The sequence below is a fragment of the Chinchilla lanigera genome, unplaced genomic scaffold (genome assembly GCF_000276665.1).
Source record: "Chinchilla lanigera isolate Chin_1 unplaced genomic scaffold, ChiLan1.0 scaffold00111, whole genome shotgun sequence".
Classification (NCBI taxonomy): Eukaryota; Metazoa; Chordata; class Mammalia; order Rodentia; family Chinchillidae; genus Chinchilla; species Chinchilla lanigera.
The window spans coordinates 2458872-2478759 of NW_004955512.1; the positions used below are offsets into that span (position 1 = coordinate 2458872).

General features: G+C 40.3%; 1 protein-coding gene across 1 annotated transcript in view; it reads left to right on the forward strand.

Moving 5' to 3' along the window:
• Positions 1 to 10901: 10901 nt before the first annotated feature.
• Prune2 (prune homolog 2 (Drosophila)) overlaps positions 10902 to 19888 on the forward strand; it is a 257295-nt gene continuing 248308 nt past the window's right edge. Inside the window, exons 1-2 of the mRNA XM_013506527.1 lie at positions 10902 to 10985; positions 18328 to 18837. Coding sequence (XP_013361981.1) covers positions 10902 to 10985; positions 18328 to 18837 — 594 coding nt within the window. The remainder of the gene's footprint in view (positions 10986 to 18327; positions 18838 to 19888) is intronic.

Below are 19888 nucleotides of genomic sequence, written 5' to 3' on the forward strand. Positions count from 1 at the left end.
AATCATGTATGTAGTACTCAATAATACTAAAGCATTATGTTACTGGTTTATGTATCCACTATACTATACTTTTTATCATTATTTTAAGGTAGACTCCTTCTACTTATTAAAAAAGTTTATTGTAAATATTTGGGTTACGCCAGCAGCAGCCTCATAACACCTCATGGTCATGTGTCTTGATTGCATCAATGGCCACATCAAGTGGCTTTCCTGCACCATTTAGATCTGCGTAGGTGCATCCTGTGATGTTTGCACGATGACGAAATTCCCTAATGACACAGTTCTCAGAACTGGTTCACACGGTTAAGTGGTGCATAATTGTACTTCGAAACCAAGTCATTTCAGCAGTTTGCAATGAAGGAAGTAGGGATGGCGGTGGGAACGCAAGGCTCATCTTCCCCCTCTGTGCCCCGTCACTGCAGGCACTGAGTTAAGTTACTGCAGCTTCCTCAGAGCCCAGCCTCTTGGGAGATCCCAACCCCCAACCCAAACTGTGGCACAGAGGACACCTCTTTCCTATTAAATGACATGATCGTAATGGATGAAGATAAATATCATTGCGTATGAAAGCAGAGGCTATTCTTTTCGGAAAACATGCACCTGTGAGAACTAGTGGGATGGCTGAAACTGGAGAAAAATATTACTTTGGGAAAAAACTGTCTCCCTAGTAGGATTGGAGGAGGACTCTTTCAGGTGACAAGGTGAGCCTCTTGCCATTTTCGATGCAGCATGGTGGGTCCTAAAGGGGACATAGGCCCCCTGGTGCCTTCATGGAAGGAGGGCACCTTAGCCAGTTATTAATTATAGGTTTACAAGATTTTCCTAGGATATCGGTCTCTGTTTCTGTCTTTCTGTCTGTCTCTCTCCTTGATTTTCCTATCTCTAGAAAAGTTACTTTTTGATGTTTAAAGAAAAGTACATGCATTAGTTTAAAAACCAACAGTTAGTGTAAAATATAATCCAGGAAAATCACATAAACATTTATCACATGTTTTATTGTAAAATATTTGAGTAATCCTGATACAGAATCCAGTTCTAAAAATAGGTTTTGTGAGATTTTATCTTTTTTGAGATTTTAGTATCTATGAACTCAATAAAATCAGACTTTGAAATGCCCCCCCAACACAAAATACTCAAATGAGGTATAAATTAGAGTAAACGTGCTTGCTAATCTCAAAGCAGAATGAGGAATGTCAAAAAAGCACAAAAACAAAGTGAAACTAGAATGATGAACGATGGGTAGTGGTTCTAGAGTGGATCAGGGACAGCAGTAGGATCTCAACATATGATATTCCAGCATCCTGGGAGGAACAGAAGATGCTTTTAACTCTTTTGTGACTTGTCTATTCTACTGCATAGCGATGCACTGATTGGGAGGGTTTGTTATTGTCATCAACAAAGCCTTCTATAGGCATAAGTACAGCTGTTTCTGTTTAGGATGTCATTCACTGCACTGCGGCTTCATGGTTTTCACACGCTTATTTTGGAAGCAGCTGCCTGGCATTATTACTATTATTGTAGACAAATGAGGCCATCCAAATATTATAATTAGGACCATAATGGCATATTTTGATTGCTTTTGATAAACAACACCAACCAGAATTGTTTCAGATGCGACATTAATGATCATTAATGGCCAAACTGTTAGATCTACGTCAGAAATTCTTGGTTGAAAATCTTTGTGAGTACAAACTACAATGCTGTCAGAGCAGAAAATAAGTGCAAAACTTTCTGGAATTATTATACTAATCTTTAAGGATTCATAACAGAAAAATTCAAGGAGCTAAAAGCTGTTGTAGTTCAGCAGGTATTTTTTTGAGAAGAAAATATGGATAAAATTGAGTTAAGGGAATAGGTTTGAAATATGGCTAATATGATCATTCTCCATTTTTAGGGAACATTAGTAAAATTGGGATAAAAATAAAAAGTTGACATTTGTATGTTGTTAGAATCTGTAACTCTATAGTTTACTTAAAACTTTAGGATTATAGACTTTTGCTTTTTAATTATCAAAGTGGTCAGATTAAGATGGCTCATACGCTAGCAAAGCTATGACTCATTATTCTGTTTGTGATTACATCATGTTGCTTTTTCATCTTTCAAAAATTTAAAAAGATGATAACACTCTCCTTTATTTGCCATTTGTCCTTTCATTCTCCTTAGTAAAACTCATCTTTTTATTACTTTTGCTTTCTTGAGATTTATTGAGCATGAGAAAATTCTTTGCAGTCTCCAAGTTTATTTTAGCCTTCTGAAAAATAAAAATGGAAAATAACTGAGATTTTAAAATTTAAAATAGCTACTTTTATTAAGATTTTACATAAAAAAACCCAGCCTGGGCAAACTTAGTGATTTCATGAGAACCTGTCACAAAATAAGAAAATTAAAGAAGGTGACAGCACTGGCAAGCCTGTGTGAAGGAGGAACTGAGCTTCTGAGTGCAGCTGGCAGAAGCACAGACCCCTACAACTTCTGCAGCAAGAAGATAAATGGCAAATTATTCCCATTCTTCCAGACAGGGTGGGCTTTGGAAATAAATGAGAGGTGAGCTGTTTTTCTTCACTACCCTCTCCTCCTCCTCCGCTCTGTCATTGTTACTTTGTGGTTGGTTCACTCTCTTCTCTCCCAAGGTTCTCTGGAGCCCCTTGGTTGGCCAGTCAACATGCCCTGCCTGAGCTTGTGCACTCAGTGACTCAGGCCTGTGTCCCTTGACTATGTGCCAGCTGTTGTCCTTAGCTCACTTTTCTGAGGAAAAGTGACACTGAACTAAAGAATGAGCAAACATCTCTGGTGCAGAGCCCCAGGGGAAGCCACACTGGTTGGAGGGCATGAACAAAGCTGTGGAGTCTGCAGTTTCCTGACTTAGGGAGAGGCGAGTGGCCTGATGAGACCAGAGACAGGTTATGATGTTTGGTGCCAGTCTGGGTGTAGAAGAGGAAGTGTTGGAGACTGAAGGGCAGGTGGCAGCTAGACTATGAAGGGCTAAGTAGAAAAGACAAAGGAAACATGTTGCTCCTCTCGTAGGAAACACTGACGTTTGGAAGTCAATACCTTCAACCATACTACGAAACTAAATTTGTATCAGAGTGAGAATTTTAGGATAATTTGGAAGGGACAGGACCAGATCCATAGAAAGGTCAGCAAATTGGCTCAAGGGCCAAACCCAGCGTGTTGCCTGTGTCCGTATGGTCTGAGATTATAATGGTGCTTACATTTTGAAATAATTGATTTTAAAAAGCAACAGAAGAGTAGTATTTTGTGACATACAAATACTGTACAAAATCCAAATGTCAGTGTCCACAAATAAAGTTTTATTGGAGCACAGCCATGCTTGTTCGTTATGTAGAGACTGCTTTTGTCCTACAAAGGCAGAATTGAATAGTTACAAGAGAAATCATGGCCTACAAAAGTTCTAAAATTTTTACTACCTGGCTCTGTTTGGAAAAATTTTGTTGAGTCCAAGCTAGGTCCTTAAAAATGAAGAAGTAAAGCACTAGCCAGAAAGCTGAGAGCTGGGTGGAGTCCTTGAAAAGTAGCTCAACTCTTCTAGAACTTAGCTCACAATCAATTCCAGTGAACATGATTTTCCCTACCACTTATTTTTTGGCAGCATACACAGAAATTATAATAAGTCATTTTTTAAAGTATGAACTATGTGACTTAAATTTTTTTAAATAGTCAAAATTATTTCTGGGAAATCTGAAAGCCTATATGACACTTGTGTTGCTTTGCACTTTTGGAAACATTCACATGGTTGAAAAGTCATATAAAAAAAGGAATACCGTTCAGAATAATGGGTCCAAATCAATGGAAGTAAATTGCTGAAACCTTTTGTAACCTTTTTAAAATTCATCTCTCTTCATGAGAGCAGTAGTAAATGTCCTTTGTTCTTGGAGTCTGCCAATATATATTTCTTCTTTAGTGTGTGCGATTTAAAAAATTCTTTTCAGAAAGCTAAGAGATATAACCTTATATAATATCTTTAAATTTTTAAAAACAACCCCTATTTTCCTGGACCCACCCAAATCATTATCACATATTGATTCAGTGTAAGAGGAAAACTCAAAATAGAGAAGCCTTAGTTAAAGAAAAGTGGTTAAAGGCTGTAACACAATGGTAAGCTGGGAAAGATGGTTGGTCATGAGACAACAGTGGAGTAGTCAGGCAGTTGCCGAGCAGTCTCTGAAGACAGGAAGGACTCCTGGCTGAAAGCTTCTACCTTCCCTGGAATGGTGTAAGAATAAATGTGTCTTCTTTGTGCTTATTTAATGCCATATTTTCTTGAGTTTTGGTAATTTCACTTTCTTACGTGTATTACTAGGGATTGTCACACATTTTTTGTGTGCGTACCAGGGCTATCACATTGAGCTACATCACCAGCTCCCTTTATTTTTATTAGTACATGTTTGTAGTACATAATGATTACATTCATCATGGCAATTTAGTACATATACATAACAAGTCTTAATACTCTTTATGTCCCACCCCCTTTGCTTTTACCTTCCCTCCGTCCTTGATCCCCTTCCCATTTGGAAAATATCTGTCTCCCAGTTTCCTATTATTTGTTTTCTATTTTGCTCCTTAGTTTATTTATACTTTGGTTTTCTCATGTAAGAGAAACCATGAGACATTTAAGCTTCTGTGTCTGATTTACTTCAGTTAGAATTACGATCTCTCTGCTTATGTTACACAGAAGAGTTTTAGAGCAAAGAATTGGTCATATAGGAAATCAGTGGAAGTGTTCATGGAGCATGGTTGAGCCTATGGAGGATTCTTAGGACATTTCAGAGCTTAGCAGCTAAAGGAGCAGCTACCTCTTCCACGAAAGTGGGAAGCTGAAGGCTTCTGTAGGATTGGAATCCACATTGCCTCCTCTTCAACTGCCTCTTGAGTCCTATGAAGCTGGGAGTTGAGATTGCCCAGGTGTAATGCTGCTGTGGAAATATATCTCCACAAAGTTGTTTTTCAGTGAAATACAGCCAGAAGCAGCATAAGAATCATGTCTGCCTCATTTCCACTTCCCAAAACGTGAACAAGTTCATTAAAATGGGATTAGTAGTTGGGCATAACCCTAGCTGCAAGAGATTCTAGGATACGTAGTTTTTAGATATCTTGCCTCCTTATGTGGCAAGACACGCAAGAAAGAAGTGGAAGAAAATGTTGAGACTAATGATATGCATTTGTTTCCTATTGCTGCTATAACCATTTCCAATACACTTAATTTTACAAGGCCAAAATAGAAATGTCAGCAGAATTGCATTCCTTCTGCAGGCTGTACAGGAAAATGTATCCATTTCTTGTCTTTCCCAGTGCTTAGGAACCACCCACCTTCCTTCACTCGTGGCCATATCACTCTAACTTCTGTTTCTGTTGTCACAATACCTTCAAATCTTGTTATACGGATTATAGCACTGGGCCCACCAGACAATACAGCCTAATATCCAATCTCATACAATTAATTTAATTCCTTCCCTACAAGGTAATATATTCACAGAAATTAAGAAGTTGACATCTTGTGGGGGAATATTCAGCTTGCCGCATTGCCCATGTCCAAAAATAGTGAAGAACGAAAAAATGTTTATTAACTATGTGCTATGTACCAGGACTTATATATATTATTTCCATTCTAAATGAGAAAATGAGATTGAATGAATTTTAAATACTAGCCTACCTTTCAGTGATAAATAAAAATGAACTATTAAACCATAAAAAGACAGGATAAAATCCTAAATTCATATTGCTAAATGAAAGAAATCTGATAGGGCTGCATACTGCATAATTCTAATAATACACCATTCTTGAAAAGACAGAACAGAATAGAGTTGCCAGAGGTTGGTGGGATCTGAGAGAGGAGAGGATGAATAAAGTGGAGTCCTGTCAGTGTATCTATGAGTAATAAGTTTTGTCATATTAGTAATAAGTAATAATTTTGGATGTAATAAATGATTTGGGGCCAATACTTTTGCCTATCTATTTCTTCATGCTTTTTTGATAACACAATTCCTAAAACAGGTCTTTGAGTCAGAAGGTGGGCACATTTTAAACATTTCTGGTATATATAGTAGAAAGAGTGAATGGGGTGTAGGAACTGACATGCAGCAGATAAGAGAGATAGGTGTTTGCACCTCTGCCCTACTTCTGACACATCCTAAAAGAGGGATGAATCTTTTTTTTTTTTTTTTGGTACTGGGAATCAAACTCAGGACCTCATGCTTGCCAAGTAGGCACCGCACCATTGAGCCATGTCACCAGCCCTACCCCTCCCCATTTTGTGTTTACTGACACTACCTTGGTGTCTTATAATTCGCTGCAGTTATTCATGCCATGAAAATCAATGAGTGTCTCAAGTCAGAGCCTTTCCCCTTCTTCTACAGAGCTGACTAGTAAGAATTTACTAATGCACTATTGGAAAGTGTATATAGATCCCTAGTCCTAGTAGTTTTTATTTCTTTTAACCTCAAAATCCATACTGGTGCTTAAAACAGTAATATTTACTAGATGTAATTTGTACATCCTAATGTTGATGTTTGCAATGCCTGTATTTATCTAAGGCTTTCCTTTTTCTATTGTTTGAATAATTTTGGATATATTTAGATATATTTTGTATTTAAGCAAGTCAGTATGGTACAACAAGGACAACCAAATTTTGCAGAGAATTGGCATGAGCATGTGATAATTCCAAAAAGTGTCTGTACTTTGTAAAATTGTTATTTAGAAAAACCTTTAAAATAATTGTTTTGGCATACATTATTGTTGATCCGCAAGGGACATCAGACTTGGTGACACATAAAGAGGAAAGAGGAAGTGGTCAGTCCAGGAGTCCTTTTCCTAACTTTCCATGACTGTACCCTGTACTCTAGTTAAATCCCTGGGTATGTGTGTGTGTGTGTGTTTATAATCTTGACCCCCACCCCAGTAGCTAGTAAGCCACTCAGTGGGACTGCTGCACTTGTGTTGCTGAGGAACAAAAATGTGGGTGACTGAGTAATCCAGTTCTAAGAAGGTACCGTTCTAGGAGAAATGATCAGTGCCAGAGAGTCAGTAAGGCATAATAAGACTCAAGAGCTCCAGAATTCTGCATTCTAGGACTATGTAAGGCACATGATGCCTTCCTCTACCATACTTCTACACTACAGCTTGATCTGGTGACCTAGCTAAATACAGTGCTGCTTCTTTTTTTTTTTTTCCAAACACTCTTTATAGATTTTTCCCACAAGAATCTACAAGGAGCTCCTTTTAAGAAATTCCTATGTGAGAGAGTAATATGCATCTACCCACAAACACGTAGGAAGAGCCACTTCATCACTACCTGCATACTCTTAGTCAAGCCTCAGTTTTCTTATCAGTACAGTGAGAGTGTATGTGTGTGTATGTACAGAGAGGGGAGCTGGACTCAATGTGCAAGACTTGAAGTTCATTGGTTCTATGAAACCAATTCATTTTCCTAATAGATGTAGAGGAATCAAAATATTCCTGCCCAAGGAAATTAAACTGCCTTAAAAAAATATTTGAACTAGATTTCCCAGGCTGGTATATAAGAACATGTTAAGAAATCATATTTTATGAATGCTATAATTTGATTCTCAGTAGAAAAGAAGAGAAAGTCAGAGAGACCTTCCTGCTTTTGCTGTTTTCTCAATTTTAAGGGCTCCTACTTGGGAGTATTGTCTGAGCCCAACATCTGTTTCCTTCTACCCAGTCTTTATAAGACTGCATGTCTACATGCAGCTCCAGTGCGTCGTGTAGCACCTGGACATAACGGCAGCTTGAAAACATCACTTCTACGTACAGAGCTTTGCCATGGACATGTTTGGGAGCACCAAAAAATTCTGCATTCTTTCTTCCTTCTTCTACGTGTCTTTTCTACATTTACAGTTGTCCCTTTCTAGTGCTCCAGGGTCTTGGGGTCATTACTAGGTTTTCCTATCTCATAGAGAATCCAAGTTTCCTGCATCCTTTCCCCCTATCCTGGCAGTTCTTTGTACTCCAGGCTGCCTCTGCTGTGTGCACAGTTCAACTGCCTGCCTAAATTTTAATTATTCAGTGTTGAATTGGTATATTTGCATACACAAATATTTGAGGAATCGAAATAACAATTAGCAGATTTATACTTAGGATTATTTAAAGAATATATTTTGTCTTCCTGTTTTATTTTTTCTCCCATGGCCTGGCAGTCATCCTGGTTTTAATGATTTGCTGTGTTTCTCTGTCCAGCAGGTTTCCACTCCTACACTGACCTGAATCAGATTCTGGAAGATGCTCTTTGAATATAAAGGAAAAAAAATCAGTATTTTGACTAGTTACTAAAATTAATAAAACATTTCAAAAGTACATGCATTTGTTTCTAGCCCTACCTGGTTAATAAACTTCTCCTCTCTAGGGCTTCAACTAGAGAAAAATGATAAAGATTTATCACAACTGCTTGAGGCCCTGCTTAGAACAAGAGTGCGCGATACCTGGAGGATGCAGAGGGAGGTGGCGCTGAGGCCCTGATCTCTGCAGGCTCGCAGTTCCTCAGGAGAGAGACGTGAAACCCCACAACCTTAAATAATCACTTGGTGGATGACACAGCATTTAGCATCATACATCTGCCATCTTCACAGCTGCCAACTGTGACTCAATAGCTTTGGTGGTTTCTGTGACATTTTTTCAAAAACCAACAGTTTTCCTCTTATGGTGTATACATCATGAAGTTTTTCAACTAACGGAATTATGGGGGGAAATAGATCTATGTAAATTTACTGTTAAATAACAAACAATCATATTAGGCTGTTACTGCAGTTTGGGAAGCATGATAGATAGAGGATCTTTCCCGACTTGCTGAGCCCACACTCTAAAATTGTCTTCAGAATTTGTCTTTCCTTTGGAAAAAGGTAAAACGGTAGCTATCTGGAATGGGAGAAGGGACCAGAGAAGGGAGAATCTGTTCCTAACAAATTTCTGATCTAAATCTTGATGGATATTTCTGTGAATGATTCTTTGAGAGGAGACAGAAGCACTGGGAGGGCCACACTTCCACAGGCTGGTTAAGGACAGTTTGATAGACTATTGGCTAGGGTGCAGATTTTTGTCATGATGCCCGGGCTGAGGAAAATATAGCACAAGAAACAAATGCTCCAACTGGACACCATGGCTCTGTGTTAATGGATTGGAGTGCTTCCTTTCCTTCTGGAACTTTGGTGGTTTAATGATGCAGAGTAGAGGAGGGAAAGGCAGGCAAGTAATTTTTTTTGTCCTCATTGAAATGAACGATTCCTGAGACTTTTAAAGGTGATATCCATTTCTAATTTACTACTACTCCCCACGTAATATTATTGGAAATATATTAAATGCTGAATACCTTTTTTTCTCTTAGGGAAATATTACCTCTGCATGAGAAGAGAGATCAATGATCTTTAAAACAACAATGTAGCATCTTTCAACCTGCAATTTGACTCTCTTGTTTTTTTCAGACTTCCTGTCATAAGTAGATAATTCCTCTTGGGACATTAGCATTTTGAAACATAAAAAAACAAGTACCTTCAGCAAATCCTGCTAGCTAAGCTTTCTCTTTCTAAACTTGTCAATTTATCTCTGTTAATTACCGGGCTTTAAACTGATGTTCCTTAAAATATTTGATCTTTTGGTTTTCTGCAGGTAAACATTTTCACACCATTTGAATGTAGTCTTTCTATCCAAATATATAAAGATACAAAGACATTCAAAGACTTTTTATTGAAAATAAGACAATTTCTTCCCATACTTTTTCACATTCTTTATGGATCAAATGGTTGTATGATTTAGTAATTTTGTAATCAGAGATTTTTAAGGCTGAGGACTCAAGTCTCTTTGCTATGACGGAAAGGACTGGAGATACTAAAAATCACTATGCAAAGCACTAAAACTTAAGCCGCTGATCACAGTCAGGACTACATAGCATTTCCCCCTTTATTTGAGTGAGGCAGAGGGGATAAAGAAGTGCATTGTGAGAAGCCACTGTTTAGCTGAGCCATTATCTATGGCAATAATGTTAAATGACTGTGATACCCACGCTTCTAGGACATTCACCCTTCTCCTTCCAATTACTTCTCTGGTTCATCTGCAAATGGCAAGAGTGAAGTCTATGTAGTCAAGCCGTGTGAGGGAGGAGAAGGTGCATTTGTGAGTGTGGAAGAGCCCTGCAAAGAATAGTAGAATGTGTCTCTTTTTCTTTTGCAGTCTCCATGTTTATTTTTTAAGATGAGCTACTAGGCAGTGTATGGCAATGTACAGACAACAGTGTGCAACAGTTTAATACTTGAGCTCTGAACCTTTCACCACAGTTGGAATTCTGGTCTGGGTACTTACTACCTGGATAATTTATTAAAACTTACATTTTGTACCTTGGTTTTCACATCTTTAAAATGAGGATAATAGTAGCACCTGATTTATACATCTGTTGCAAAGAATAAATTATATATATATAAATATATAAATATAAATATATATATAAATATATACACACACAATATTATTTCAGGCAAAGTAACTGTTCAATAAACATTAATCCTTTTAATGAAAAAGGCATAAACTTTAGAAGCCAAAGTCTGAATTTCAATCTTCAGTCATATCAGTAAACAATATGAGGTCTCAGTTGCTTTATGTCTAAAATAGCACTGGTTGTAGGCCCGACTGGTTTGTTCCCTTACAGGATTGTTTCAAGGTTGAGAAATCATGTTAGGAGACTCTCAATACTTAGAAATTATTAAAATTCCACTCTTTTTAGCAAAGAGTTTCCTAATGGAAATTCATGATGAAACTATAAGTTAAAATTTATACTGTGTATTAGTCTGTTTTCTGTTGCTATAACAAAATACCTGAAGCAGGATACATATATTTAAAAGTTTATTTAGATCACAGTTTTGGGGGTCCAAAAGCGCAGTATGGGCTTCTGCTCAGCTTTGGCAGCAGTCTCATGGTGGAGTCTCGTGTCACATTGCATCACAATGGTGGAGCAGGTGCAGAAGGTAAACCTTGCTCCTTTCTAAAAACTCAATCTCATGGGAACTAACTCATTCTGTTACTAATTTCTGAGGCAGATGTCCCAAATGATCTAACTGGCTCCCACCAGATCCTACCTCTCAAAAGTTTCACCACCTCCTCATACTGGATATTGGATACCATCTTCCAGTACTTAATATTGGACACCATTATTCCATCACAGGAAACTTTGGGGGACACATTCAAACTACATCCAGGCCACTGCACTTTATAATTGTGCAACATGTGGTAATGTTTTGAAGGGAACTGAAATACCTCTCTGCAGAAGACTTTGCAAAACTCTACACTCCTGGGCTTAATACATAGTTTGAGAGCAAAGGGTGACTTCAAGGCTGTTTCCCTCATCCTTTAACAGGCTGCAGATCTGAAAGTGGTTGTCACTGCTTCATTATCCCGATGACTCACAGAGCCAGACATTTCCTCCCCTCTGCTGTTCTTTCAAATTAAATTCATTGCTCTACAAATTGTCTGTGGTTCCCAGAAATGATGCAAATTGCATGTACCCTGTTCAAAGCCTGGACGCTGGACTCTGAAGACCTCCCATGTGATCAGGGCTCTTCCACTCACCAAGAACTCCAATAAGGCCTCTTTCTTCTTCCTTAAAGGAAGCTGAGAGAAGATAATGAATGCATGAATTCCCCCCCCTTTTTTTTAAAAAAAAGACCACCCTTAACAAGTTAAGACCAACGTTAACAAGTTTGGATATTCTTATTAAGCACAAGTAAAAACATAAATTCTTCTTATGATTATCTGTTCAGTAGGTAATATTTGACCATCCACAAGGTGAAAACAAGCATTTAAGCTGTTTAAAAGCTTTCTGAGAAGCACCAGTTAACATAGGTCAGTTCTGTTTCTTTCTAATTTTTGAAACAAGCTTGAAATGTTTTCAAATCTAGTTCAAGTGTGAGATGTAGTTTCTTGAACATCTTCTGTCACAAGAAATAACTTAAAAGCAATGAACATGTCAGCATCAAAGAGACAGTACCTATCTGGGGAATGGCTGGGCACTGAGGTAGCTGGTTTGGAAATGTGCCCAAATGGTGATTCAGCACTGCCATGCCAGTTGTATTTCATTTTTAAAATGATGACATAGGCCAGTTACATTTTTTTTAACTAAAAAGATTTTCTTTATTTTCCTTTCCATTGCTAACATTTTCCAATATAAGGATGCTAGCATTGATTTTTTAAAATAACAATTCTGTAAAGAAACTAGAGCACACTGAGGTGGTGCTGCAGCAGTAAGAGCACCTCAAGATGGGTGCAGAGCCCCAGTGCAGACTGAAAGCCTATGAAAGAAATGTCCAAAGCCCTAGGGGGCATGGAGTGGTAATTTGTGAATGTCAAAGACACAATCCTAAAGAATATAAAATTCACCAGTAAGCACTGCAGGTAGATACACTATTGCTGAGGAGCATCTGCATTGCTTTTCTCTGAAACAGGCCTCTTCATATCTGAAGCTCAGATTGCCATAGGAGCACAATCTTAAGAGTTGTTCATTGATATAGGTGAGACACAAACCATTATCAGATCATTTCTGATTTTAGCCTCTGCTGATCCATCCACTAGTGACCTAGAGATCACTCTCTTTAGGTTCTCTTCATTGAGACTCTTCCTTCTATTTGAAGCTGAGGCATAAAGTTTCTCCTGTCCTTAATAGATGCTTTGCAATAAGAATGGCAGTTACTGACTAGGAATTGGGCACTTTGCATATACTATTGCATTGAGCTCTTATAACAATTATAAGAGGGAATATTATTCCCATTTTATAGATGAAGATACTGAAGTTTTAGAAGAAAAACATGCCCAAAGTTTCTTAGCCTGTAAATGGCCAGGTCTTCTGGTGATATATATATGCTTATAATATAAATATATATATTTAAAAGCTTATAATATAATCATTTTAATGTGTGTACAATTTTATGAGTCAGGGATTTGGGCAGAGCTCAGGAGGGCAGCTTAATTCTGTTCAATGTGGCATTAGCTGGGTGGCGTCAATGAGCCCTGGGACTCTATTTTTAAGATAATTCACCCCCATAACCAGCAACTGGGCTGTCAGCCATGGTCCTCAGCTCCTGTCTGTGTGGGCTTCTCCTTGTGACTGCCTGAGCTTCCTCATAGCACAATGGCTATCCCAAGAGCATGTGTTCCAAAACACAAGGGGAAAGACTGCCAATCACCCAATCACTCAAGCCTGGTCCCTACATGGGCACGATGACACTTCTACTATATTTCATATAGATTCAAGGAGAGAGAACGCAGACACTACCTCTCATTGAGTGAAATGTCAAAGTATTTGTAGCTGTGTTAATCTATCACACCGAGTAAAGATGAGAACACAGTATGTCCCTCACTTACAAATGAGTTTTATTCTGGGAGAACATTCATATGTTGGATTTGTTTGTAAGTCTGACAAAATGAGTCATATATATTTGGACATAAATATATAATATAAAGCATAAAAAACCCAAACAACCCCCAAAACACAGTAAGCCTCTGACTGTATATTTTGGTTTGTGTCCAGATGTCTCCCCAAAAACCTTATGCAGTTGTGGGGCAGGCTTCTAGAGTTTTTGATTGCTTCATGGTCCAATACTGGGGTTACGGGTGTGAGTGCTGCACCTGCATACAATAGAAGGGAGGGAAAGAGGCTTGCTCGCTGCGGCTCCTCACTGCGGTTCCTCCCTTTTTGCTGCTTTCCACCACCATGAACTGTTGCCCTCTGCCGTGTGCCACTCTGCCTTGGAGCTAGCTGATTATGGACTGAAACCTCCACAAACTATGAGCTAAACAAACCTTTCCTTCCTTAATTTTGAGTGTTGGGTATTTTGTCTCAGCAATGAGAAAAAAGTAACCAAGACACCATACTATAATACTGGTATGAGGTAGCCCACCTACTTTTAATTGTAGCTTCCCAATTAAATGTTATTGGGTTCTGGGTTTGCTTGCTTCTTCTTCTAGAATTAAATTCCAGGTTCTTTTTGTCTCAAAGAATTTGATGAGACAAGCCAAAAATAACGTCAAAAGTTGATTTTAAAAGTGAGGGGTAAAAGGACATGGGAGAAACCAGCTTTGCAGAGTAAATTTGTGCAGAAGAAAAGAAGATAAAAACAAAAATAAAAGTACATCCATGTCTGGGAAATGCAATGTGCAATACCATGAGAAGTCACTATAGCAAGCTCTTCATGACGTCTGTGTCCCTTTATGCTGCCCAAATCTTGGGGAAACCTGTGAGAAATTCTACATGTGGGTCCCACGAGGTGGTGCTGAATCCCACATCTCAGACTGAGGGCAGGTCTAGGCTATCTTACTGAAAACCCGCTGGGGTTCCCCGGGGAAGTCCACATGCAGGACTTTGGAAACTGTCCTGTGAATGTTTTTGCGATCTTGTAATTAAGAGGTCATGCCTACTTCTCCAGCCAGCTTTGCCATGTCATAATCGCGTATGTCACTACTGTACACTATCACACTGTACAGTAAATGCACAGCATGACAACTGTGACAATGTCCAACAAACACACGAGCTACCTTTATGATCTGTTCACATTTGTGAACGTCCATAATGTGAGGACCCTTCATGTCTGTGCAAGTTTGCAATTTGAATATTGCTAAGTTGGGGACTTACTATAGATTTTAGCTACCACATAAAATTTGTTCAAGTAGTATCATATCTGTTATATTTCTCAACTGTTGCATTTATCTCTATATTATAGTAACTGTCCTATGAGGTCCTTAAGGGCAGGAGTCAGGTCTTATGCATCTTGGTTAGACATACTGCCTGCCTGATCACAGCCAGTGTTCCATAAATACTGAAGGAAAGAATGCAGAAGAGCTGAGTTCCAATTCTGGCTCTGTGTTAAGCAGTTTTGCTGCCAGAATAGAACACTGAACTACTCTGGGCTTTGACATTCAATGAAGTGAGTGAATGGGATTAAATGATCCCTAAAATCTCTTCCTGATTTTTTGTTTTGTTTTGTTTTGAGCACAACCATTATGAATCTGCTTAAACTGTTGTACTAAAATATCATAAGCCATGTGGGGGGTTTAAACAACAGACACATATTTCTCACAGTTCTGGAGGCTGGAAGTCCAAGGCCAAGGTGCTGCTCAGCTTGGTTCCTGATGGGGGTCTTCTTCCTTGCTTGTAGATGGCTGTCTTCTTGCTGTGTCTTCCCATGGCAATGGGGAGGGCCGGCGATCTGGTATCTTTCTTCTTGTAAGGCTTCTAACTTTGTCAAGGGGACTCTACCCTCATGACTTTATCTGAGTTTAATTACTCATAAAAGCCCCACCTCCTAGTGCCATCACATTGAAAGTTGGAATTGTACCATATGACTTGGGGAAGGGCGAATAACAGCCATTCTACTTATCTAATCAAGATTATTAGCTATGAAACAGAGGAATCCAACATACAAGTCTCAAAATAGAGGACTGCAGTGATCAAGATACCTGAGAGTAAAAAAAGTAGAGGAGATGGATTGTTCTGCTGACAGTGTAAAGACCCCACTTAGAAAATGTGGACACTAAATTTAGACACAGATGCTTGAATTATAGTGATAATGTTTATAGTAGGAATGTAGTGGGAACTGTAGATTGGGGACTGTTTGGTCACAAGTGATGAAAGTAATGAAGGGAACTCTAGCGTTTATACCCAAGTGGTAAGGAAATGCAAATTTAGGTAGCATCAGTAGTGGACCCCAACTCTCACTACACAGAGAATTACCTGAGTGTCTGGACCACTCCCAGTGTGGAATTTCTGGAAGTGGAGCTTCAAACATCAGTGTTCCAGTGTTCTAGGTGATTCTACTGTGCAGCATGGTTGATACTATCTTGTCAAGCATTAAAGGCATGAGATTTATGGCTGCTATCAAATTATAAAAAACTGAGGAGGAAAATACGACAGCCACCAAATAATCTGGGGCATGGTATGCAGAATAATAGCCTCCTGGATATCTACAACCTAGTCCTCAGAACCTATGAATATGTTATGCTACATGGAAACTAGGAATTAAATTTGCAAGTGTAATTAAGGTTGATAATCAACTGACCATGAAATAAGGAGGTTACCACAGATTATCTCAATAGGCTTAATGTATTTCCAAGGACCCTTAAGAAGTAGAAGAAAAAAGTTGAGAGAATAGTCAGAGAAATGCAATCTTACTGGCTTTGAAAATGAAGGGAGGGGCCACAAATCAAGGAATGTGAGCAGCTTCTAGAAGCTGGAGAAAACAGAGTGGATTCCTCACTTAGAGCCTCCAGAAAAGAATGCAGCCCTGTAGACACTTGGACATTAGCCTACAGACAAATGGAACTATAGGATGATAACTTGTATTGTTTTAACCCTCTGAGTTTGTGGGATTTTTTTTTTTTTTTGCAAAAGTTCCAGAAAATTAAAATAGGTGCTCAGATCAGAAAAGCTTCACTGAGGAGGTAACTTTTGGTAAACTTGCAAAAGGATATCATTGGTGGAGAAAAAGTAGGGAAGATGTTCAAATTTGAGATCATCAACAAAAAATATTTAAATTCAAGGATATATAATATCCAAAATGTTTATAATAAAAAACAGAGGAAAGAAACATTATGAGATTGCCACTGAATTTTCCAGTAAAGTCACAGGCAAGGAAGGCTCAGGAATTTTTCTCAGTAATGTTACTTGAACCTTTACTGATTTAAATGCTGACTAAACACTTGTTCTACCTGGATAGTTTCAAATTATTTAAGTCAGCAAAGAAAGCAGATAGGATCTGCCGCTGCCACATAGCTCACCACTGGAATGTAAGCTGGGGCTTAACATTCCTATCACTTCCTCTAATAAGATCTGTAGACTCTGCTGATTTCTTTTCGTTTGTTCCTGAATAAAAAAAAAATCTGGTTATGAGGCAGGTAGATACACAATACAGAAAGACAGACAATGATAGGCAGAAACAAAGTCAAAGTCAGACAGAGGGCAAAGAACCTCCATATTTACATTTATTCATTAACATATGTTTATTGAGGGTCTTTGTTGACATGAACATATATCCTCTTTTAGGGATCCTTCAGTGAATGAGACAGGCAAAGTCCCTGTTCTCACAAAGCTTATAGTCTAGTGGAGGATACAGGCAAATAATTGGGCAATTAATAGCAGAGTAGAAAATATAGGTTGCTATAAGAAGAAAACATGGGTGGGACAATTGGTTCAGCCTGGAAGTGGAAAGGGAAGAGTGTGTCAGGGAAGCCTTCCTGGAGAAACGACTTCTAAGTCACTCATTCTAAACTATGGACCTGCAGCATTGGCAAACCTCAGGAGATGCTTAGACATGAACATTCTCAAGCCCTTTAAGCCAGACCTCTAAAGCCTAAAATTCTGAGGATGAGGAGTAAAAACCCATGTTTTTTTTTTTTTTATCAAGTCCTGTGTTTTTATTAAATGTTCCAGAAACATGCAAAGCTTCATTGAGAACTAGAGTCTCCCACCTGGGCTCTTCATTCAGAGATACTGATTTAATTGGACTGGGGTAAAGCCTGGGAATCAGTACTTAAAGCATCCTGATTTTATGATGCGATTTTAATGTACAGCCAGGCTTGAGACCATTTCTTGATGCTGACATCTGGAGTATAAGTTAAAGACCGAGGGCTGAAGAGAGAGCAAACACTTCTTACAGGAAAATATGCGAAGGTCAGAGTGCAGGAAGAAGTCCGGGGACCTACTAAGGCCAGTGGAGGCTACAACAAAACCCCACGGCTCAAAATAGACTCACAGCTGCAGATTCAAGTGTTTTCTGCAGTACATTTTAAACTTTAACGTTTGTAGACATCAGTGCAGGATCTTGTAGAAACACAGACACTTATTTAGTAGTTTGGGGGCGGGGGGCAAAGATTATGTATCGCTAACAAGCTTGGTGATATGACATTGCTGGTCTGCGGACCACATTTTGAGTAGCAAGGTTCTGTTGCCTTAGCTTTTTCCCTGAGCACACACTGGAGAGCGGGTGGGGACTGCAGAAGCGTGCCGCTACGCGTCGGCCCCAGGGCCATTTGTTTGGAGTGAACCGCGGAGGTCTTTGCTGGCTGGGTGCGGGGGTAGGAAGGAAAGATGCAGCCTGGTATAATCTTTCTGCCTGCTCTTCTGATTATCATCTATCAAGGTCCAAGGTCGTGCTGCTTTTAGCTCAGCAGTACCCCCCAGCCTCTCTCGCCGCTAGCTGAGTGCATCCCCAGCCAGGCTAGCAGGCCAGCTCGTTAAGTGACTGCTGCCAGCCAGCCAGGGAGGCGCTGGCCAGGGGAGGGGAGCCCCCTCCTGGGCCGTCCTCTTCCCACCTGCTCTCGCAGAGAGCGCGGTGCCTGCGGCAGAACCTCCCTCTGCAGCAGCCCCTTGCTCTTGGCAAGCACTTCTGGGCGCTGTCCATGGTGCAGCAGCTTTCGGCGCGCCACGTCAGGAGGCCGCGGCAGGGCCGGCGATTGGCCGAGGCGCCCTCGCCATCCCCCGGCACCCCGCCCCGCACCCCAGTCCCGCGGCGCCCGGGGACAAGCGTGGGGGCGAGCCCTGCACCGAGCGGCACACCCACTTTCCTTATTAGGATAGACTCGGAGCCCGGCGGGCGGTGGGTCCAGGAGGTGGGGCGAGCGCCCCGGGACGAGAGAGCCCAGGGCTCAGCCACGGCCGCAGCCGCCTTGAGCGGCGGGAGGGAGCAGCCAGCCTGCGCTTGGCCACTTTGCGGGGACCCCGCTGCGGTCCCCGGGGCCGCGATCGTCCTCCTCAACACCCCCACCCCTCAAACTCTGGTCCAAGCCCATCGCAAAGACATGGAAGAATTTTTGCAACGCGCCAAGTCTAAACTGGTAAGTTGAGAGAGCCAGGCTGTGTGTGAGCGTGTGCGTGTGCGTAGGCTTGTGTGTGTGTGTGTGTGTGCGCGCGTGTGTGTGTGAGCGCGCACGCTAATAGAAAGAGGGAGAAGAACGATGTTGCAGCAGAGGAGAAAGAAATAACTTTGCAGCCTAGTTGTCAGAGTGCGGGCTGTCCCCAGGAAGCAAGGCTCTGGAACTCCGGCCCTTTATGCCACAACTCCAACTGCAAAGTGCGGAGCGGGGTGTGGTAGTGGCCTGGCCGAAGTTGGGTCGCATGTGTCCATTTCTGGTCCCTTTAGCCTGGCGTTCTAAAAAGGGGAAGGCAGCCCAAATTCTAGTTAGCTTCCGAAGGATAAAAAATGGATGGGCGTGGTCTTTCTTGAGGAAGAGTCCAGTTTTCTGGGGGTGTAGGACCGGTAGGTGGAAAAAAAATAACCTCCAAGGATATTTTGGAGGCAACAAATACCTAAGTGAGAACGTCAGGGTGTTGGCTAGGGTGGATGAGTATAAACATTTAGTAGTCTGAGCAGCTCTCAAATTAGGCTTGCTCCAGGGAAGGAATTAGGGATGTTCTAGGGCATGTTGTGTCTCTAATATTTGATCACATCTGTAAACTGGGACAGAGGCAGAGGCCCAACTGTTGCTGGTGATGTAGGATTTGCCATGCCCTTCTTCCCCCGGAGGAGAGAGGTATGTTGGCCCGATGTGTTTCAAAGTATCACCATCCAAACAATGAGCAGTAATTTCACTATGTATGTTCACAGTGGCTACATGCTTTGGAAAGACAGGCTCTGGCAGTTTCCTAATTACAAACTGCTTTGGTTTTCAGCAGACCAATAATGGACATAATGGAAATGCTTCTTTTTGTACTTAAAAAAAAGTCTGTGCCCAGTTACAGGTAATATCTTTAATGAACAGTGAAAACGCTTTTTACTGGGTTGGCATGAAAGGAAATGCATAATTTATGATGCCTTTAACCTTTCAAACTTTCACAGAAGCCATAACATAAAGTCTGCTTTAAGGTGACATCTTAATTACAAGGCAG